This window comes from Pyxicephalus adspersus, chromosome 9, assembly GCF_032062135.1.
Source record: "Pyxicephalus adspersus chromosome 9, UCB_Pads_2.0, whole genome shotgun sequence".
NCBI classification, from domain to species: domain Eukaryota; kingdom Metazoa; phylum Chordata; class Amphibia; order Anura; family Pyxicephalidae; genus Pyxicephalus; species Pyxicephalus adspersus.
Window position 1 is genome coordinate 28,680,600 of NC_092866.1, and position 24,533 is coordinate 28,705,132.

Consider the following 24,533-nt stretch of genomic DNA (forward strand, 5'->3'; position numbering starts at 1 on the left):
AATGTCCAGAGAAAGGCACACATGGTACAGGTGTTGTAGACTGAGAATGTTCTACGCAAGATATTAGAGACTGGGAACATGTTAAGCAGGATTGCTAAGGATCACTGCCATTACAGTTCCTTTACATTTTTTATTGATAACTACTTTACACCAGATAGGAAAACATATAAAAATTGAGAAGATATGTAAAAAAAAAGATTAACAGCAAGTAAGAATGTGTAAAAGTAAGGAAGCAAACTATTTAGCTAGCAGGAACAACTTTAAGTATTAGAAGTCTTGTTCTGGTAGTGCTGATACTCCAGTATTGTTTTTATAGTCTACTTTTAGAAACGTATCTGACTTTTTTTAACTTTAGTACCAAAATAGAGTAGATGTATTCCCAGTTTTTTCCTACATCAAAGATGGCAGGACTCATACAGCAAGTGGCTCTTTTATCACAATGGTATAGGTCACACACTGAATTTTTAAGCTTTAGTGAGGAAAAAAAACTGACTGATGGGGTCAGATGGCTTTGCACCAAACAAGGGGCTACATGTAGATCCTAGGCCACAAGTTAGGCACTAGAGATTTAGGCTTGAGTGTTGCTAGTTCTTGAACTTTATGGGTAAAATGTAACCTATTTTTTACAAAGTAAAATGAACATACTACATCTAACACTGAAGGAGAGATTGTAAAAACATTTGTGCACTCCTAACAGCACAGTTACAGTAAAACTAATTACATCAATGCTTACCTGTCCTTGTTCTGTTGCAAATTCTTCCTTCTTCTCTTACACATTCCATCCTTTGGCCATCTAGCCAGGCCAGGAAGACGTAACTCATTACTCATCAGGATTTCTTTCAATCCTGCAAGGAAAGCCATGTTTGCTGGAACATTCGACAGCTGGGTGGGGATCAGGCAGGTAAGGGCAGTTATTGCAGAAGGGACATTCTTCTTTGTTATGCTGACAGCTCCGCTCCCCTGATTGCTCCCGCAGCCCTAAAGGAGCTGTGACATGTTCTGTATCTGTAACGAATGTCACAGCTCCTCTAGGGCTGCTGGAGTAATCAGGGGAGCGGAGCTATCAGCATAGAAGAGCTCGGCTGACTGCTCTGCTCCCCGATGCTTGAGCTGTCATCAGGGTTTCCTATTTCTCAGCCAATCACAGAGCACCAGAGATGAATAGGCACAAGTCTCCCCATTCATGTCTAGTGCTGAATGGATGAGAAACGTAAAACCTCAGCCAATCACAGAGCACTAGGGGTGAATGGAGAGGCTTGTCCTCATTTAACCCCTAGTGCCCTGCGATCGCTCACTGTCAGAAGAATTTCCAGGGCTGTGCTCATTGCAGCCCTGGGAATCATCCTGTCATTGGGATCACCTGTAAAAAAAAAAGTTTAGTTACACAAACACACATTTATTAAAATAATTTAACATTAAAGCCTCATCCTATTTTAAGGGGTTTAATCTACCCCTGTACTCATTCCCCAGGGTGGGGGTGGTGGAGATCTGGGAGTCTCCTTATTAAAGGGGGCTTCCAGAGTCCAAAGTCCTGCTAAAAACATTTATAAAAGCCCCCATTGTTTTCAATTGAAGCTTTCATAAAAAGCTTAAAAACGCTTGAAAAAGCCTCCATTGAGTTCAACGGAAGCTTTTTCAAGCGTTTTCATGCGTTTTCTCGCATTTATCCAGCGTTTTAATTTTTTAAAGTTGCAAGCAATGCTTAAGATAACACTCACAAACGTGCCTGAAGGAAACGTCTTGGTGTAAATTAAGCCATTGGAATGCATGGGGACTTCAAACATGGGCTTTAAAAGCCTCAGGTTAAACGCTAGGGAAACATGTAGACTAAGCCTTACTTGTGCTTTGTTAACATTTTATAGATTTGTGACAATTTTACCCCATACACCTCCACCCTCATGTATTTTCTCTGTACACTGGTAAAAGTTTTTACTCCTTAGGTTAGCCATTCTTAACTAGGGTTCTAAAGAACCTAGGGTTTCTCAAGGGGTTTCTCAAACTGTGTCTGATTGTCTACCCTTTTCACCCATTTGATAATGCTAAAAACTCTTGGGAGATATAATGGCTTCATGAGTCTAATGATGTTTTTAGTTTTTTTAATAAAGGTGGTATTCTAGCCAACATTGTGGGTAGCCATCCTTTCCACTGGCCTCCAATTTAGAAGTATTTTTCTCACTGCCTAATAAACAAACTTATTTTAGGGGTTCATCAGAGGCGGGTAATAAGTCTTTTTGTGTGTTAGTTGTATATATTATGTTTATTAGATAACAGCAAGTCATTTGCACAAATGTATTGATTTTGAAATTGTAAACAGACATCAGCACACCTACTTTGTATCTCACTGATGGTAATGCACTAACATGCATTGTAATTGCTTGATGCAGTTCCAGATTTCTGTACATTGCAGTGTGTTTACAGAGCATTCAAGACTTTTTCAATTGCAATGCCCATATTTCCCATGAGTATGAATGCACCCTTTTTGAAGACATGTATATATGTGGATAGTATTAGCTTTTATGTCTGTTGATTGAGTTTAGTGTCTTTTAAATTCTGTTGAAGCACCTGCTGTTTAATAGTAGTAGCTGACATTATGGTGTATGCTATTTATGTATGCCTGTTATGGCTTTACTGTGCTGCTTTTAGTAACAGTCACGCTTCTGACTGCTGACATAGCAGTCCAGTCTGGTAATATCTAAAAATTACATCTACAACATGGCTTCAGAATTGTGGTCTGTAGATTATGAAATATATGGAGATGTACAGGGTAAGAAAGGCATTTTGTTGTTTATTAATGTGTGTTTATTGTTTGCTGAATTGCAGAGATGGTATAACGTTTTCCTTTACTTTAAATCATCATAATAAATAAATTTGATAGTCCGGTTCAATTTTACAATTTGTTTAACAATGGTCAATGCAAATAACACAGATGTTATTTACGTTTACTGTCAACACTAAATGCATATTTTTTTCTGCATTAGTTGGTTTTAGGTAACTAAATGACAATTAAATATATGAGTTATGATTACTTATTACATACCTTAAACATGGGGCATTTATTATAAATGTATGTATGCATGCCTGTTTGTGATATAATCATTAGGAAATATAACACAAAATATAACTACCTAAATGTGGCTTTAAATGATTTTCAACAGGACCACACAAGATATATAAGTGTGAGAGGTGTCACTTTGTTACTTATGATGTTGTTTATTCACAGAGCAATAGAAAATCCAATAAGCAGATGGATCATCTAGCTTCACTGACAAAGTGTATCCTCTCCAGCCTTGGAGAGCTTTAATAAAATAAACTTAGTCCCAATTTCTTGTGTGGGAATTTTCTGGGGTAGTCAATAGGCAAATGCAGTCCTTCCCTAAGTGTACAGCCCACACCACAAGCTGTCAAGTGAGGATGGGCTTGCAGACAAGGACCTCATGCAGCTACACAAACTTCACCATGATATAGCCACCACTTTGATGTGTTTTGCTCCACCCAGAGGCTTATTCATAGATGAAAATTTTCATTAAATGCTATGAAAAAGTCCTCCATACCAAACAACTACCAAAGCCATTTTTTTCTTTCTTCTCAACATAATTTATTAGGGTGATGATTTGTATACAAGCAAAAGCCTTGCCATCAGTCCCACCTCTCTCATCCTCTGATGTGTTTTGACCTACCCAGGGGATCTAATCATAATCTGTAATGATAGCCTTATCCAATATTATTATTATCTATTATTAGGGCCCTGGATGGAATTAATTAAAAAAAAAATCAGATTGCATGGTTGCTTGGCATTTTTAATGATTGGTGTGCAAATACGGAGTTCTAAATTCACATAGATTGAATTTGGCACATATTTTGACAAGTATAAACTGAAACTAAAAATGAAAAACTGCTACATTTCTGCCAAATGTTGTCCAGTCCAGTGTTGCGAACTGTCTATATACTGGCAGATGTTCTGTGAAAAACGCAACAAAATTTGGCTATCCATGAATACCGCATTTTTTTTTTTTGAACTGCTCATAAGAAACCCGCTTTCTTTTGCATTGCATATTAGTCTATGCCCTAGTTGCCAGGCATTTGACAGCTGTGATGTTTTTTACTGCATGGTTTCACCTCCACCCCTACTGCCTGCACCCACACAAACCAATGTATCATTGACACACAGAGGTCACCACAACGTCAGCCTGCAACTACCTAACACTCCACCTAGCATTGCCTTGTCTGTTTTACTGCAATTTTGGAGCATCAATCTGAGTTCTTACTTTTATCTTTGTATGTATATGTATTACTGGTTTATGTTAAGGAAACTACAGCACATAAACATAACTATTAGATTAAAAAAGAAAACTGGTGTCCCAAAACATTGAAATAAATGACCAGTTAACTGGTTCATTGTGCAAAGTATTGCCAATTAAAGTTTGCAATTTTACTTAGGCTGAGAGTTATTGGTGCTTGTAGGAAAAGTGTTGTTGCCACAGAATGGAGTCTAGAGCACTGGCAAAGAAACATTTTTAGAGATAAAGTCCTAAAGTTATTTTGTCAGTTTAAAAAAAAACTTCTGTTAGACATAAAACAGACTACAATTGAGGAAATATTGTTCTCTATATTCACCAGTGTCTTCTACCTTCCTGTAATTTCAGCACTGCAGACTCCATCGGACTCTTAAATGTTTGACACTTCCATCCTTGTTAGATGCTTATATCCCTGGCAATGAGCTGTGGTTTTTACTGTAACATAGCTGCAGGATATAACGCTGACATCAGAGTTGGAGAAAGAAAGCCACTAATTGCTGTGTGTATTGGCAGGGTGGTACTGTACACACTGTCAGTGGGCACTGCTGTCACATTTATTTTCCAATTGGCTTTTAACACTCTCTGAAATTATCATATGGTCACTGTGTGATATGTGCTTTGTTGTTGAAAGGGGGTTAAATCGCAGTATCACTGTAGAGAATGTCGATTTTGCCAGCCAAAATATTTTTTATTACAATCTGCAGTGATAATATACAGGAAAAATTAGTATAATTTTTCATCATATAGTTCTGATTTCATTTTCTGCCTTAAAAAAAAAGTATTAGGGATTTAACATTCTTTATTTAAGAGGAAGAAAGGGGGATAACACATAGCAAATAAAAGTAGCATTTACACTGCCAGGAGTACTAAAATTGTGCCTTGCAGTACAACCAAATTTGGTCCCAGACCTTGGATCATCTGCCTTTTGATGCCAGAAATTTGCAGATCGGCACCACCAAAAGATACAACCTGTTCAAGCTGCTAATAAAGTTTGCATTGCTACCAACAACGTTCAACTAAATGTTCCTTCCATAAAGTTTGCCCTTTGTTATATCAGGCCTTTTATGATCTCTGATAAAATTGACCCAGTTTATTACAAACTTCATCTGCCTCCACATCAAGTTAGCCAGCTTCTTCCATGTGTTGCTACTCATACCTAAATCTCTTTTCTCAACTTCCTTATCTGGCCACTGGTTCCCCTGATTCATGTCGTGAGTATAAAGTTCACGGGATCTTACATTCTAAACTTCTAATGGAAGACTTCAGTACCTAATCAACTGAAAGATTGTTTGCTCTTAAGAAAGTTTTTGGGTTCCAGCATTGGGTTTGTCAGCTTCCTATTTGGTAAAGAAATTCGATCTCACTTTTCTGTGATTGTCCCTACCAATGTCTACATTACTAAAGGATATAAAAGATGATAGGAAAAATAGCAATTGTGCAGTGGACACAGACACCTGACATTCCTGGGAGTGTTAAAAGTTTTGATGGAGCCTGTAATCCAAGAGGTAGAAGAAACAGCATGAGATAGGAGAGGTAAGGATAATAAAGCTTCTATTGCAATACCATTTTAGTTGGTATTTTTTTTTTGCAACTAGATAATTGTATCTTATAGACAATGGGACTGAGTACCTGTGGTTCATTAGATAGGGCATTGAATTACTGAACAAGAACTTCTGCCACTGACCACATCCAGTCAGTCTCTGTAACTAGTAGCTGTGCATGTAGCTTACTACCTGGATAGAGATCTAACCGTTTCGTTTTGCTACAGTTATCTAATATGTATCTAAACCATACACCTATTTAGGGCCATTTCTATACCAAACAAGTCACACCCATCATGGCATCATTAATATTTTTTTCCTCAGACATGCCTTAGTGTTAACAACGAAAAATTGAACAATTGCTTCCCTGATCCTCAATATTAGTTAATGATCTGCATTGCTCCAGGTCTGTGGCCGGGAAATCTACAAAAACAAGGGGTCATTATGACAGCAAGAGAACTAGTATTTCTAAAAGGTCAATTTTAGCAGCTGTCATATTTTTTAATATTCCATCTGTTTTTCCAAATTCACTTTAAACAATATGTCTTTTGTCCAGCAGGTGTCCTCATGGGAGAAGTTTTCTAATATTATATTCAAATTTCTTTCTCCATTCCTAAAATTACAGTGGCAACACTTTTTGCCAGCTTAAAAATGACTGCCACTAAAAAGTTTTTACAGATAAATGTTGCAACTCACTGTATTGTATGTATTTTTTTTAAATTTGACCATGTTTACTTTAAATTATTTTTCCACTGTTAAATATATCTACTAAATGTACATTATAAATAAATTCTTCGGAACTTTAGCTCTAATATGTCTAGCAGGATAAGCAAGAATTATATTTTTAATGAATGGTGTCCTGTGTAATTTGCCCTCTATGCTTCCTGAATCACCAATTTCATTCACTTCTCTGGAGCAGGCTTGGAACTAGTAGGTAACTGTAAGAAACTTTTTACTTATATTATATTTTACTTATATTTTTTAATGTATGTGAAGAGGTATCAAGGAGCCTGAAAGGAGAGTTTCAGTATGAGAATACAAACAAAAGGAAGTTGGTGAAATCAAATGACTACATTAAAAATGCAATATATATTTAATATAATGTAATGTGAACAAAAAAGAAAACTTAATTATTTGCTTTATTACCACATTGTAATATTTTTATTCTCTATGACAGGTGTATTTTTCAGAAAGGTATGTATTCATTTAAATAACTATGTTTAAATAAAATGTGTTAGTTTGCTAGCTTTAAATGTTTTGCTGTGGTATGTTTGTAATATTAATTCTTAAAAAACTAATATGTGAGTTGTTTCTATTATCCAAAAGTCTCCAAGTAAAGGAAAATACCTAGTGATTCTGCTAGTTAGCACCAGTCGATTATTCCTAGTGGCAACAATCTGCAGGCTAACCTAACTTCTGCAGTAATGTCAATGAAGTACATAGGCCCCTGCTCTTAGTTTGCAAAACGCTTGTTCCTAAGCTGCTCACAGCACAGCCGGGGGTTACTGTTTTTCTTTATTTGTAGTCCCAACAAAGTTAATAAAAGGAAAAAATCTGGTTTATACTTGGTCTCTTGAGAGCAGCCAAATGCAACAGAAAAAGCTTGGTAAGACCTTCACAAAAAGGATTGAAATCTGTATAGCCAAAAGGAGGGGAATTTTATGTGGCTTTGAGGGAAAAATGGGACATACTCTGTGTATCAGGCACCCTAACATACATACTTTACCTGCGAAAGAATGGCATGTCATGTTCTTTAGTTAACAGAGGAAGTGTGCACCAAGTAGCACTGGAATTCTGGCAGAATCAACAGGGATTTTTTTCCCCTTATACAGATGATACAAAAGGTTTTCAATGGTGAATTTAAAGAGACCTCAAAAAAAAAAAAATAATATTATTATTAGGGTTTGAATCCAGTGGTGGCTTGCCTTCACACCCAGTTTTCTGACTCAACAGTAAAGACAATAGACTTATGAAACCAATACTCCAGAAACTTTGCTCTCTCATCTTTTTAGCATGTTACCAGTAAATACATTTTCATGCAGCACACCTGATGATTACACCTGATTATCCTTTTCCTAAATCAGGTGGGTGATCAATGGCTATCACCTGTCTTATCTGTAGACGTTCATTGTTCAGTAGAATTTTCCCTAGATATGGTGATAATGTTAGTTTGATTATCAAATGCTCTGCATTATTTTTAATTATAATGTTAAATATTTTATCCATAATATATAATTGATTACCATTGGGTAAATCCAGTAGTTAGACATATAAATAAGTATTCCAAACACATTAAGAAATTCCAAACTGAATAAAAAATATATATTTAAAGTTCTGTATTCCCCTTTATTGCCATGTCTCATTTTAATGTGCTCTTATTTATTTCAAAATATTTTGCCAGTATCAGCACAAGATACCTGCAAATAGCACAGTTTATGCTGGCTTGTGATGATTGATAAAACAATAAAGTCCAAAGATATTCATATGTTTCTTTTTCATTATTTTTAAGTATACAGAAGATCAAGCTAAAAAAGTCACAGTAGTAGGTTGGGTCAAAAATACTCCATGTGGAACAGTTACAGGACAAGTCCAAGGTTCAAAGGAAAAAGTAGAAATAATGTGAGTAGTATCCAAAATTTGTATTTCATGTATAGTAATAAATCTTTATTTTATTTTTACTTAAATATTTTTAAAAATAAAACTGGTATACCTTATCTAATTTTTAAATTGCAGCCAGCCATAGCAAACATGGCAAATCATGGTATATACGTGTATGCTGAACGCCCTGCATATAATCTCACTCACTGCTCATGCATGACTTTTAGCAAAAGTCTGCTTATATTAAAATAATATATATTCTCTGATCTGACCTTAAGTTTACTAGAATAAACCTTTAATCTTTGAAAAGATACTTTCCTTTTCAACAACACTGGGGTTAAATACAATGTACAGATCCTACCTACTTTGCATTTTATTATTTTACAGAAAAAAAAGTGGAGAAAAAAAAAAAGAAAATGCTTCTGTTAGGGATCTACCTGGACTAAATCTAAGTTTGTCCACCTTAGCTCTCAGTGGTTGTTTTTAACGCCGTCATTACAGCCTAGGCATTTGCAGGGGATCAATCCTTATTGCGGTGAACTCTTGATGGGGTTTCTGCTGCAATCTCTTTTACGGAATGGAAGGTGCAGAGGTCCAGGGAAATGGTAGTGAAGTCAAAGATATTTGGTATAGGTATATAGTTCTTAATATCATATAGAGGTATTGTCAAAAGGCAGAAAAGTTTTGTGACCTTGTGAATCATTGAATTAGGCTTTACGGATAATTTTTTTAATGTTTTAAAAACTTTCCAATATGCAAACGTTTGGTAAGAGGAGTCCCTTTTAAAATGTGTAAATTCTACCAAAATGTGATACTAAATGTAATACTCAAAATAACCATTATTGCAATGGTTGCAGAAGTCTGCGGTATTTGTAATGAGACTTTTACCAGCATTTAGAACAAAAGGGTTAGTAATCATTTATACTGACCAATGCATGAGGTGTTATAGTGAAACAGAACCGATCAGGAATATGATTTTAAAAATAAGCTTTTGATATTTTTAATTCAGGTTATTATCACCAGTATAATTGCATATGTAATTGTATGATACAAAGTGTGTCCAAAATTCAAAATCCAAAAGAGATTTATTCATATATTAATCATGTTGGCATTCTGTTTCATCTAGAAATTATTTTATATTACTTTGGACATGGTATTATTTTGGAGATTTTGGAATATCAAGGCTACTAATTTTTACGTCCTTACTCGACTATGCTTTGGGTGTTTCTTCCTTTCTTTCACTTCTTAAAATGTATCTAAATTCAAAACCAAAGTGTGTGTTTATTTCAAATTATCAGTGTTTGAATGTGGAATAATTTCAAGCTGTTTTTTAAATATTTTTACCTTCCGATCCTGCCAGTAAAACAATTTCATGCTACCACTATACTGTAACTGTAGGAGAGCAGTGTTGTCAACCTAGGTTCTACTCTCTTCGTAACTCTATTGCATGACTGGGAGTTAGAAAGTAGTTGGAAAAGCTGATATCAGTTCAGGTCTGTTACAAAAATACTAAATTTCTGCCAGGATCAACGAGGAAAACAACATTACAGACTTTTCAAAAACATACATCAAAATACAAAGTCAGAGGGAATAAGTCTTTGACAGAATGCTACAACAAGTCTAGGGAAATAATACAGTGACAAACCTTAAAACACAACCAGGGGATCATTAGCTATCAAATGGTATGCGGTTTGATCAAAGATGGATACGATTTGTTTCTTGGTGACCAGTGGTAAAGTGTAATGTATGATTCCCATACCTCAAAGAATTCACTTACCTGTGACTCCTTTTACAGTGAGGCTTCTATCCAGTCCATCTGGAAAATAAGCCACAGCTTTTCTCAAAAAATAGGCCAAGAGTAGGGGCCTTTGGTATGGACTTTTTCGCTAGTTGGGACAGAATGGATAGAAGCTTACTATAACCCATCATGATACCCCAAAAATAGCCCAGGCTGGAGTCAGTGTTAGGCAGGAGACTCTGCTGATTCCACCACTAATCTTTACAGTGGGAGGAAAAGGATGTTCCTTTTTTCAGATCAACCAGACTTTTTGCAGAACATGTCATGCATACGGATAATGTATAGATGACTGTGAAGTAGTGCTAAAATGCAGAATTTGTGGGTCCGAGCAGAATCGGTAAATTAATGTAGACAAAAATAGAAGTTTGATCTTTGTGATAGTTCTGAGTACCTGACCAAGGACTATGCCAAGCAGGAGAGTTATAAATCTGATGCTTTTAGAAACATGAAAAAGTAAAATTTGCTGTGACACAGTTCAAGCCTCATAAAGATGTCTCCCTAGCTCTGTCTGTTGAGAGGGATTGTTGCTAAGTCCATGCCAGTGGTTTTCATGATAGTTTCTGGGGCTTTTGGTGTACAGATGGAAGAACTGGCAAATGTATTCAATGGTTTTATTAATGGCAGTGAGTTTAGCAGTCCTTCAGGTTCCAGGTGTTCTAAAATTATTTTAAAGCTCTCTGGTTCTTCTGTTGCTGCTAAAAGCGCAGAACTGATGAAAGAGTGGGCAGGCCCCGGGGACTTACAATTAAAAGGTGCCCTTACTTCAGATGCCAGGGGTAGTAGGAATTTGTGGGGGACCTACTGTGGGTTGATGAGCAGTTGGGAATAGAGGTGAAGGGAGGATTGGGTTAATTTAGTGCTCCCTAAAAATAATGTGATAGATAAGGAGAGAGTGTGGTGGAAAAGGTCCGCATGTATACAATATACTATGCAGTCAGATGGAGACAGTTAGTGTCTGCAGGGATAGCGAGAAGGAGGAGGTGATAGAAACCCTAAGTTAAAATTACTTCTGTAGGATATTTCCCCATTGGATAGGTCCAAAATCACTAGCTTTAAGTGCAAAAATAAGGAGGTCCTCCTATGATAATGGTCTGTAATAGCTGGGGCAATTAATTAAATTGTGCTCACTGTTGCCATGGCGTTTACAGTGACAGCCTTTGGTCACATGTCTGTGGGAACAAGAATAAGGGCATTGGTATCAAAAATAATAAAGTAGGAGTATTGGATTACTGATTTTTACACTGAGTCATTGTATGCTTGCTACAATATAATATGTGAATGTGTATTTCTGCCTTTTTATTATGTGAGCTTCAGCGGAGAAGCAAGAAAGGATAAATTCATGCAGAACCTGAAATTATATTTTATGAGTTGGGTGATGACGGTTATACCTGATGATTTTAATGCTGTTTGGGAGACAGCACACAGAGAAGGGAGTGGTGTACCAAAATGTGACAGCTCTTTTACAGTGTTAAATAGCATTATTGATTATTGGAGTTTGGTGGATCCTGAGAACATTTTGGGGGTGGAAAAAAGAAGTTTTGTTCTTTATGGATTACCCGGGTATTGAAATGGAGATTTTATTTGATCCAGATGTTACTTTTAGTCCAGGTATACTGTAAACCCAATATTTCTTTATTGGTATAAAATAATGATTACTAATTTCAAAAGCTTTATAGGCATAAAGAAAAGACAGCATTTAAGGACATACTAGAATGTTGGCATTGAGTGAACTAGGATGTTTTTTCCAAGATGGGGAAGGGAAAAGGCAGGACAGGTTTTTAAACCTTAGTCTGTGGACAACCCAAGTATTTTTTAAAGAAATGGGATTTGAGGAAGGTAAAGTAAGAGATTAGTCTGAAATAAAAAAAGAAACATAATTTGCTAGCATAAGGTTCAACACTTAAAAAGAGGGCTTGACCTACCCAGGGGTTTTCTCAAAACAACCAGTAAAAATAACAATGTTTTATTTACTAGTAATTCAGCAATTAGTTAATTGCATTGTAGACATAGAGGAATGTTGCACGATCCTGGGTTTGTTAATGTGAATAGAAAATGGCTGGTTAGGCTAAAGTCTGATGATTAAAGAAGTCTTGGACAGGATGTCAAAAAATAAGACTCCAGGGTGTGATGGCCTACCGGTTGAGTTTTATCTAGGAAATGGTGGAAAATAATTAGTAGTAGATAGAAGTAGTCCAGTCTGTGTTTGCTAAGAATAGGATTTCAAAGTCAATGAAAGAATGCCTAATATAAAATAGAAACTGGAGGCAGTTTACTCCTTTGGATGTTGATTACAAATCGGCTGCAAAAATTGTGACCTACAGAGCAAAACAGGTGATCAGTCCTTGGCAGAACTGCGCAGTTCCAACTAGGAGAATGTCTGACAATTTATTCTTGAGCAAGGATATAAAATATGTCAGTAACAAAAACAGTGGTTTGATAACTCCTTGGATCACCTTGGAGTCCTTGGATCTGGTAAAAGCTTTTGATAAAGTCTCCCACCAGTTTGTTTTCCACATGCTCATAGGGGTACCTGCTAGCCTATAAAGGGTGACTGAGTAGTTCTCTACTAGGACTAGAAGATGAGTTTTGGTCAGTGGACACCTAAGTAAACCTTTTCAAGTTAGATTTGGGGAAAGACAGGTAGGTTCTTGTAACAAGGTGGAAGTATTTGTGAGACTAAGTGTCTGGAATGGGTTGAAGAACAACACAAAACATTCAGGTTAAATAAAAGAAGGTACTTATCTTTATTAGATGCGTACAATGGTCTAAAACATTTCCATATCATCTAACTGGGAAGAGTCAGGCAGGGAGAAGCTTGCATTTCTTTAAACGTATCCAGAAAATGTCAGTGTCAATTGTATGATATCTGGAGCTAACAATTATACACTGATCTTAACCAAGCAAATCCTTATGTGACCATTGCTAGCTCACTTTGATAAAATGAAAAAAAAAACACTTGCAATTGTTAGTATGATATTATATTTTGTATATTACCAGCTGCTTTCTTTCTCGTGACCCATCGGGCATCCCAGCCATCATTTTTTTTCTTATCAGGTGACTCCTACCCCAACAAGTGTGGGAAGGATGACCCAAGATGTTTACAAGGGCACAGACCAGACAGTTTACACAAATCCACCTGTACATCTACAATACTCAGTATTTAGTATTCCATGTTTTTTGTATTTATCTTTCTAAAAAAGATTAACTCTTAGGTGGCTTTCTAGTGGAATATTCAGAAAGCCTGACCATTCATTCCTGCTACAGTCCTTGTCTCCATTAAGTTTTATTTTTTATTGGAGAACATTTTTTAGGATGGGTTTAAAGGAACAAGGTGTTCCTTGATTCTTGGTGCTAATGGGAAACTTGTTAATGGCTTACATTGATGATACAGTATTATGGTCCCCTCTGCTTCTATTTCAGCTGGGGAAACACAACAATTTTTGTCTTATTAGCTAAATAATGAGAAACAAAAATTTGGTATGTGGAAAAAAAATCAGTACACACCTACGTTTACTTTAAATCCATCAAATCTGAATCAGCTGTTCCAGATTAGGTGCTAATAATAAGAACCTCCCTAGGGAGTATGCTGGTGGAACCTGTCTTATTTAAACCTTAATGTCTGGTGTTTTCTTTGCTGTTGATGTGTGTGGAGTCATCATGCAAAGAACAAAAGAGCTCTCTAAGGACCTCAAGAAGAAAGTTTTGGGTGTCTGTGAGTCTGGCTGGGGATTAAAAACACTAAATTAATTGAACTCAATCATTCCATTTAAAAATCTGCTAACTTGTCCAGGACTAGCATGTACAACAAATTGAGGCCCAGAGCTGATTGTGTGATTCTCAAAGAGGGTATCTAAGGCAGACTGTGCAATCTCTTCACCTACTCCCTAACACAGAGAGCAGGTAAGTGGACGGACAAATTAAGCCTGTTTGGAGATTCCTATCACTAATATTTTTTTTTAAATGTTTTGTTCAGGCTCTGACAGAGGGGAGTACGAGATGTGATGTACGAGTATTGATCATCAAACATGCCTAGAAAGTTTTAATATTCTTTAGGAACTAACTCCATGGTTGTTTAATCTAGCCACAGGATGGGAGTTGGAGAGTTGGAAAGTTTGCATGCAGTAGCAGGACAGAAAGGAAACCTCCTTTATGTAAATTATGGACCTGAAATCAAAGCATCCCCAAATTTAATGTAAACAATAGTGATAGACTGATAACAAATCAGAGATACTTATGATCAGGGACTATGAGAGTAAGTATAGTGCAGGTTTCCAAGGAGAGCGTCCCATCATTCTACTAGAAATATCAACTGGAGGCCCTTGACTTAATGATAAGGGTTAGGACTAATTATAAGCCAACTGAGGGCCCAGGAAGCAGCTAAAAACTACAATATTTTTGAACCCTAAATAATCAGAGGCAAGAACTTTCAAGGAAGTGGTGTACACAGGATCATTATAGATCTTTCCAAGTGCTGCAAATGTAAGTTTTAGCAGTTCAGAGGACTTTGGCTACCTTGCTGCATAAGGCATAGGGCGCAGACTTGTGGGTCACCTTGCAAGAGTGAGATACCTGTTCTCACCTTGAAAATTTCATTGGTAAACCTTCTGGGATAAAGGAGGAAGTACAGTCAACAGGAATTGCTGAAACTTGCTTTGATCACCAGAATGTCTATTAGGTTGAGTGTTTTTTTATTTAGGGCGCTGCCAAGATCAAACAAGCAAAGTAACAGTAGAATGTAGGGTTGCTTTTCTAGTACCGGTGGATGTTTAGGGCACAATAATGCAGAATATGCTGTGTTGCTGAGCAGGAAGGTAACATGGTTAAAATTGAAAAACATTACCTATTCTAACATGATTTTTCTATTTCATGGAGAAAAGTAAAGCATATATAAGAACCAAAAGAAGTATTGCCTATTCCACAAAGATATTCTAAAATAGCCTAGACACATCTGTTGGTACCCCTAGAAAGAAATATAATGAATTCTCCTATCTAATAGTCACTGAGCTCATTCATGTGTCACCCACTGAACATGGACCCCACTGTAAAATCATGTGTCACCCACTGAACATGGACCAAAAAAAGTAAAGCAGAACATTAACTGAAAGAAAATTAGTGGCACGCATGTTAAAGAAGATGGGATAAGACCATTTCCAAGCAGCTTGATGTTTTTGTGGTAACAGTTGCAAATTTTTTAATACTTCTTATTGAAAAAGAGAAAGGATGTTTACAATGCAATAAAGAACACAATTGATAAATATGACACAAAATAAATAAAAAATGTCAAAAAACAAAGAGGTGGAGACAAAGACAGAAATAAATGGGGGGGGGGGGGGGACAGTGGTTCTACACAACTCATAAGAAGGTGAAATAAAGTGATGTTGAGTATCCAACAACCTAAAAAACAAATGGTAAAAATGAAATAGCCATTGTATAAACAGTTGCATTGTATAAACATAATCGAATTAAAAGTTAGGGTCCATGCTATTGTAGCAAACCCAGAATGGGCCAGAAAGATAGTGAAAATGGTAGACAGAACTAGCCTGATTTATTAAGGTTCCCCAAGACTGCAGTGTCATCATCGGTGAACCTAGGTGATTCATCTATCCTGAAATGAATCTAGTCCAAGATTGAAAACATTTTCTAAGAAATAGCAAATGATTTAAAAAATTCCATTCCAGGTTTCCTGGATCGCACAGGTTCTCCCATGATAGACTATTTTTTCTGGTCTTGGAGAGCTTTGATAAATTAGGGCCAAAGTCAAAGACAACCTTTAAACTGTCATCAATGTCTGATTGCACTATCCATAGCTTTTTAGGGGCTCAGGGCTGGGGTTATCTCAAGAAGACTTAATGGGGGTTCCTCCGAAATAAAAAACATAAAAAAGTCAGACAGGAATGTGCTAAAAAGTATGTCATGTCATGTTTTGGGGCTGCTTTGCTGCAAATGGTACATAGTGCCCTAAATCTGTTCAAGGAGCAACAAAATCACAGGAGTCATCAAGACATTCTGAGACCGAGCATATTATCCTGTGTCAGAAAGATCTAGCTCAAGAGTTATCACAGGTCATGTTATAAATTTCCCAATAGGATAATGTCCAAAACACACAGAAGAGCACCCAGGAATAGCTAGAAACAAAACATTAGGCTATATTAAAGAGGCCTCCTTTGAGCCCAGATTTGAATCACATGACAGATCCACGGAAATACCTGAAACATGTAGTATGTGGAAAGGAACCTTCAAACCTGACACAGCTGAAGTAGTTTGTACAGGAATAGTTGGCCAAACAACCTGTTAACAGTTTTAGAAGTCTGACTGAGAGCTACAGAAATTGCTTGTTTGCAATAATTGTATCCAGGGGTTGTGCAACAAATTATTAAGTTAAGGGCCCTATATTTTTTGTCCAAACCATTTTTATTTGTGTTGTTTTAAATATTCTGTGGACTCAAAACTATAAAGCAAAGTATGAATTTTGTTAAATATGGAATAAACAATGAGGGACAAACTTACTATTATCATTGTCAAGTTATTTTATAGAGAATTGTGTGTTCAGCTTTAAAAGGGTTACAAACAAATTTGTCCATGTCTGTAGATATTTTGGGAAAATGGAAAAGAAAATTATCTTGCCAGAAAGGGGAGGGGCTTTTCTTTTTTTTCTAATAAATGGGGTTTTAAAACCTCTCCCCCAAAAAAGAAGGTAATTTATACCTTATATAAAAGGGTTGTCTACCCTTTATGTAAGGTAAAAATTTTAGTTTAGGTCCGCTTTAAACAAAATATTACCCTATTTTACAAAGTGGCACTCCGCATTATTGCCTCAGCTGTGGAATCTACAAATTCTTAATGCATTGGTAAATGGTGCCAGCGCGCCTTGCAAGGATTACACCCACTTAACCAAACAGCCTGCACCAACACCCAGCTCAGACTACTGACTTACCTGTTCACGTTTGCCAAAATGGTACTAGTGAAGGCTCGGTAGTCCTCCACCCCCACAGTGGCCCAGGTTTAGCAAAAAATGGCCTGGTTCCTTGCCAACGAAAAAATGTGGGCTATACTCACAAAATGCCAGTGAGTTTAGACCCCCTGAATTGACTACTATATGTTCTTGTGATGGAACCATACATTCATGACCCTGTGACCACTCCAAACCCAGCCCCATCCTAAATCCTCAGAACCGCATTGTCTGATGGCTGATGACCTGCCCCCCACCCCCTTTTTTTCTACCTTCTCTTCTTCTTTCCTCCCTCCTGAAAACTAGGCGGGGTGTTTCAGGATTCTCAAAAGTTGACACCACTGATTTTGCAATCCCTCTCTTTAGGCTCAGGTTAAGAGTATGGCAGCTGCTCCTAAAAGGGGGTGACCTCCTGGAACGCCAATGCTCCCAGTATGGGTTTTGCCCCTTCTGGTCCCAAATAAAGACTGTCCAGAACCTCCTCGCAATATAGTCAACAATGGACCTTCAAGTACAAGTGCCAAAATAAGCCATATAAAATCAGAAATGTTTTTTTACCCAAAAAAACTTAGTTTGTAAACCTTACCAATGAAATATTCTCATATATTCCCTTCTAGTAAATTATAACATAGTGGTAATTATGGTTCCCATAGGAGTCCAAAGATTTTTTTTGTTTTCTTTGTATATGCCATATACTAGGGGGCGCTAAGAAGTTCCTGGCTTTGCCCCCTTTTCTATGAAATAGAAAAATGTGTGTGGGGGCATATGACAGCCTAATATTTTAGTATGTAACTGTGCAAATATCAGGTCTTTGCAATTCTAAAAACTGTTTTTTTCTTTTAGTGAGAAGCTGTGATTGCAGAGGCAAAAACAAAGTTTCACGTCGTTGGAGTTACGGGCCATCATGAAGTTTTTGTTTCTTCAGGGAAAGTCAGCAAAGGACATTCACACTGAGATGTGGTATGCAAGCGGGTGTGGACCCACTGTGCCACTGACCGGGTACACTCCAGAGGGGCGTGACTAAGCAGCTACCAGGTCTTCACTAGAGCCTCTGAGGGTGAGGATAGGCTTGGGCTGCGGGGTAGCTGCCAGGTGCCACTCCAGAGCAATCCCCAGGCCAGTGGCAGCTGACCACAGGAGTCAGGACCAGGCGGTAACCAGGCAAAGTCCAAGAATGTATTCCAAGGTCAGGGACAGGCAGCAAACAGGCAAAGTCCAGAAACGAATTCCAAAGTCAGGGTCAGGCAGCAAACAGGCAGAGTCCAAAAACGAAGACAAGGTTCGGTACACAGGAGAGCAAACAGACAAAACACCTTAGCAGTGAGAGTAACGCAGGTAAGCCAGAGATTGCTCAGGCAACTTCCTGTAATAGGAGGTGCCTTTAAATACCTGCAGGACATGAGCCATAGGCTGTAGGAAACAGAGGGCGTGTGTGTGTTACCTCAGAGACACACCCACGCTAGCTCACACATCAGAGCAAGTCCCAGCATGAAAGAAATACTGACATGGAACATAGGTAGTGGGTTACCTGAGAAATAGGACCCGGCGCCCGTGCCTGCGATTGGGAGCAGCGGCACCGGCACGGCCTGCAGTGCTAACAAGATGTCACAAACAATGTGGGAGAAGTGTCCTTCCTACAGCACTGTCAAAACCTAGATATCTCGTTTCAAGACTGAGCATTTCACCGTTGATGATGATTCCCGCAGTGGGCGCCCCCCAACCTCAACTGACCCGGCAACCTGCAATGCTTTCCATGAGCTGATTATTGAGGACCGGCGAATATCTGCAAAAAAGATAGCCCAGATACTTGACATCTCACAGGAGCCTGTTGGGTTTGTTATCACCACTATCGTAGACATGCGCAAGCTTTCAGCGAAAAGGTTGCCGAAATGTTTGAACAGTGATCAGAAGAAAAAACAAGTTAAGCATCCAAAGCCGTTTTGGCTTATTTTAAGCTGCACATGACTTTTTGGCTAGATTAGTGACTGAGGATAAAACCTGGCTCTACACCTATGATCCTGAAACCAAGGAACAGTAAAAGGAATGGCGCCACAGAGGGTCCCTGCGGCCAAAGAAGTTCCAAACCCAGAAATCGGCCAAAAAAGTCATGGTGTCCGTTTTCTGGGACAAAGAGGGCATTCTGTTGGTGGACTACCTACCTCAGGGCTCTAGTATCACCGGAGAGTAATATGCTAACCTCCTGGACCAGCTAAAGGAGGCAATTAGGACGAAACGCTGTGGAAAGTTGACCAGTTTTGCAGGACAATGCACCTGCGCACACGTCCAATGTTGTGGCTGCCAAATTGAGCACCCTGGGTTTCCAATTGGTCCACCATCCCCCCTACTCACCTGACCTGGCCCCTTCGGACTATTATCTGTTCCCGAATTTGAAGAAACAACTGAAGGGGCATTATTTTGAGGACATTTCTGACATCAAAGATGCTGCTGGGAGCTGGTTTGCGACCCAACTAAAAGACTTTTATTTGAACGGTCTAGAAAAGCTGCAACTACGCTGTACCAAGTACATCAGTCTCAGGGAGGAACATGTTGAATAAATGTGTTATTTCATAACTCTGGCTCTCTTCTTTCTTGGCAAAGCCAGGAACTTTTTAGCACCCTCTCGTATACTTGAGTATACATATGCCATTAGGAAAAAATGATCAGTTTATGCATGAGTTACACCAGCAGATGGCGATGTGTCAATATGTTAAATTTGTAACAAACTCTTGGTATTCGAGACACAACACCATCCACTGGTAATAAATATTAAGGCACAAAAGTTCATTTAATAAGAAATTACCCATCAAACCTAACTTAAAATTACAAAATACTTTAACCTGTACGAAAAAAAGATATACAGACTAAGTCCATTTGTTTTTTCATATTTCCCTTTTTAAATACATTTTTAAAAATAACATACCATTGGTATATTTATTCATGGTAAGTTTATTTCTATTCCTTACTGTTTTGACTGTTAGCATTGATGGTTGCATTTTGTGCCCTAGGTTTATATTTAAGTCAAAGCATTCCCCTATATTTTTACATAAAAATACAGTACCTCTGTATTTACAATATACTGAAAAACAGGGAAAATCACATGTTTATTTTTGACCATGGCCATTGTAAAGCTTGTGTGTTTTCAGATGCTAGATTGTACATTACAGCATACTATATCTGTTGGGAAATTTGGTTTATATACACTGTATCACTGTAGCATTCACACACATTTCGAACATATAGTAAATTGTATTAGCACATAATTAATTGTTCACATACGATCAATGCACAATCAATGCGTCTCCTTCAATAATTTAGATCCATGATGTACAGCAGTTGGTGTACTGGCCAGATTTGTAAATTATGAGTTAGTGAGCCCAAGTCTATGTGATGTTTACCTTAAACTACATTGTAGGAAAGGTAAAGATATATGTTTGACATTGTGTTTGAAGTGTTCACAAAATGTCATTAGAAATTAAACATTAAAAAAAAATTATGTAAATGTGAATATTACCTGATTTGAGCAATAAACTCCATAGCTTTGACTGAAATGCTTTTTCTGTCTTTCAGGAAAAACTGGCTACAGAATGTTGGTAGTCCGATGTCCCGGATTGATAAGGCTGTTTTCTCAAATGAGAGGCAGATAACGAATCTGGAATTTTCCAACTTCAAAACAAAGTACTGATCTGAGGAATTATTTGGATAATAAATCACACAACTGCTCTGCAAGTCTCAATATTATAAAATCTAGACAAACTCACATAAAAATGTAAAAATCTTAGGCATTTGACATACTTTGACATTGCTTTTCCATTCAGTTCCATTGCTTGCATTATGTATTTTCTTACGCTGCAAAAAAAAAAAGTCTTTTTCTGGAGACTGTCAAATCTGGAAGACTGATATTGCTAAAATGGTCTCATTGAAAGTTTTTCTGATGAATCCCTATTTTCTTAGTATTACAGTTTTGAGTCAGACTAGACTAAGCCATAAGGCCCTAGCAGAAAATGTTATTGATATGCATTAACCACTCTCTTTTCCTTTAAAAGCTCAGCTTGGCTCCCTCACTTTTTTTTTCTTAGAGATGGGTGGCTAATTTAAATTTCATAAGACAACAACAAATCCTTATACATATCATCTAGCTATAGCTTTAGGTCTACTGAATGTTTTCAGTAAAAGTATCACATACTTATATTTTGATTGTATGTGAAATCTACATTAACTAAATATTTGAAAGGTTTACTTTAAACCCCTAATTATAATTTTTACAAAATAAACTTTACAGTGTTTGTACAAAATAAGAGGTATTTATGCAAGTTGCAACTAGACAATAGAATATAAATGTCCCTCATAGAGAGCACAATACATACTAAGAATTAGGAATTGAAGATATTGATCTAGATTGCACATATTAGAGACAAGCTAATCAATTTTCTAGTCTGTTTTCCCGAGTGGCAATACATTCGTCATTTGCATACCTATACCCTTATGCTCATCAGTGTAAAATCCTAAATTAAACAATTCAGACTTGTTTAAAATACACACCAGACTTTAATTTAAAGTTATTTGCATTTCAGTTCAAACATGTAGAAGGTACATATACCTGTACCATGTATTATGCTTTTTATACAGAGTACCGCTAATGGTATGTATTATAATGCAGTCATGTTAAGTACTTTTTTGCATCCCTTGCATACAGTGACTACTAAAGCTGCGTACACACGGCAAATTTTTCTCGCCCGATAATCGGTATCTGCCAATTATCGGGCGAAAATCTGCCGTGTGTACAGTCGGTCGTCGTCCGACGTCCGTCCTGGCGGATCCATGGACGACGACCGATCCTAATGAAAGGGTAGGGGAGAGCGCGCAGCAGGGTGCCGCTCCGTCGCTCTCCCCCTCCCCTCTCCATAGAGCATGAACGGTGCTGTATGTACAGCATCGTTCATGCATCCTGCAGTCTTTTCTCGTTGGAAAGGATCGTGAAAGATCCTTTCCAACGAGAAAAATTGCAAGTGTGTACGCAGCTTTAGTCTGTGATTCAAACACATCACCAGGTGCTGATTATCTTTTCTGGAGATGCGCTGTCAAACCTCTATTGCAGCCACCTTCAACTCCTGGTTTTTCTCAGGGCTTGTCTCTTTAGGTTTCTTCTTCGGTTTATAGAAGGCAAGCTCAATTGGATTTAAATCAGGTGACAGGCTTAGCCATTCATTGATTTTCCATATTTTAGTTTTGAGAAACTCACATGTTGCCTTAGCGGTATATTTGGGATCATTATCTTTTTGCAGGATGAAGTGCCATCCAGTGAGTTTGGAGCCATTAACTGGAACTTGAGCAGATAAAATGTTTTTATAGACCTCAGAATACATTGTGCAACAGACTTACTGGCTGTATCAACAGGGAATACAACATGTTACAGAGGGGACTTACAACATGTAACACAGGGTACTTACTAAAATAAAACTGCTCTGTTAATGTTAATGACAGATTACATCAATATTTATTTTTAAATTTGCCTTTATGTTTACATCAAAGTCTTTACTATGCTTGTAATGGTTGTAATGGTTCAGAAAGAAGAGAACAAATTATAGTTTTGACATTTGTCAGCATAAGTTGCTTTTCTGCAAGTAAGGTACTAAAGAAGCATCCTCAGTGACACAAACAAAAAAAAAACAAAAAAAAAAACTTACAGGAACAACTTTGACTCTCTTTTTGTGTTCAATGATTTTTATAAAGTTTTTTTTTAATTTTAAACAAAATTAACAATAAATAACTATGACTCTCTTTTTTACAGTACAGCTGTAAGAAAGAAGATACACACAATATAATGTTCTAAATTGCTGCATTAAATTCTAGATTTCAAATTTTCTTGGTCACTGATGACTGTAAAGTGTGGGTTGTATTAAAAAAATATAGATGTATACTTCAACTACAACGGTTTTATGATTGTGAGTTGAATTGCTTGCTGGATCATCTTACTGATTCTGGTCAGTGACGATGCTTTTTGTTTCTAGAAGTGTTTTAAAGCTCTGCTACATATGTAGGGAAATATTGGATCAGTGTTGCCAAATATTGATAAGTTCATAGACTGCTCATAAATATGTAATCAAATTTTAATCAAACTTGGGAAGGGCTGAGCCCTGTATACAGACCAACATCACTGTCAGTTACTATTAGAGATTGGGGGCAGGTAAGGACCTTTACCCATCTCCAGTTTCTTTAAGAAGAGGCCCTTGATGTAGCCTTTCCCACCACCTGTAAGTAAAATCCCAATATGCCGTCACAAAGGTCCCTATGGCCCTTTCATGTGTTCACCACTGCACAATTTACTTTGTGTCTACAGGATTAAAAGAATAAATAGTTATCCCACCCAGGAAAAGACAATTCTCATTTTGTCAGCGCTTAGATTGTTGTCACACAAGCTGGATAACCTCTGTGCAGGGTGATAATAAAATTGGTGTCCATCAATTTTAATGCAGTTTGTTTCCGGAGCTGCTTTAAAAAATTTGCCTAATATGAACAGCATTGTATCAAGAATCAGGGTAATCTACTTAATTAAAAAAATACAATAATGTCTATGAAATGTAGTTTTAAAAGTACAACTTTTAGTAGCTAGATTATTTTTTCAATACATTTTTTTATAACAGTGCAAATGCTATGTGAAAAATAAAAAGCTTTTGTTATTGTTGTGACTCGTGAAACTGTGTTTTTATAAAACTTAGCAAAGCAACAGGTTAGTTTAAAGCCCTGATATCACCTTATTTCTATTGCTCTTTTATTAGCACATGGCCCCATTTTCTAAAGATGAAGCAGTATTTATGCTATAAGTCAACTTTAGTTGGAATTTACACAGGACTGAGCATTCTTCCCCTACCCCTCAAGTCTGAGTGTATTTGCAGCAGTTATGTATTTAAAAGTGGTTCTTTTGGGGATCTTTCAATGAATGCGGCTCCAGTCACAATTATTGAGATCAGCACTAGAGGTTAAACGAGGACAAGTCTCCCTATTCAAAACCTCTAGTGCTCCCTATTTGGCTGAGGAAAGCTTTCTATCCAAGAAACTCTATCCAAGAACACATACAACTAGTAAAGGGCTGCAAGAGCAATCAGGGGAGCGAAGCTGTCAGCTCTGCTCCCCTGATTGCTTTTGCAGTTCTTCACAGTCCCTAAAAATAACCCGAATTCCCCCATCACCATTGACTTTAATGGTATTCAAATTCGTCATTCGATTACCCGAACAATATCTCCCTATTCGATCGAATAGCTGTTGAATCGAATAGTGAGATATTCGACCAATGCTAGTTATAAGGTATACAATTTAGGCATTTTCAGAAAGTATTTATTTTTAAAGATTTGACA

General features: G+C 37.3%; 1 protein-coding gene across 1 annotated transcript; it reads left to right on the forward strand.

The window, feature by feature from the left end:
* Window positions 1–2,578: 2,578 nt before the first annotated feature.
* Window positions 2,579–21,970, forward strand: LOC140338717 (acylphosphatase-2-like). Its single transcript, XM_072423024.1, has 4 exons — window positions 2,579–2,764; window positions 7,014–7,030; window positions 8,346–8,455; window positions 20,749–21,970. Exons 1-4 carry the CDS (start codon window positions 2,713–2,715, stop codon window positions 20,861–20,863), a joined length of 294 nt encoding a protein of 97 aa, XP_072279125.1. The 5' UTR covers window positions 2,579–2,712; the 3' UTR covers window positions 20,864–21,970.
* Window positions 21,971–24,533: the final 2,563 nt, after the last annotated feature.

Coding starts and splice junctions, on each gene's coding strand:
- LOC140338717 (XM_072423024.1), top strand. CDS start 2,713: ATGGCTTCAGAATTGTGGTCTGTAGATTATGAAATATATGGAGATGTA. Junction 8,456..20,748: donor AAGGAAAAAGTAGAAATAAT/GTGAGTAGTATC, acceptor TCTGTCTTTCAG/GAAAAACTGGCTACAGAATG.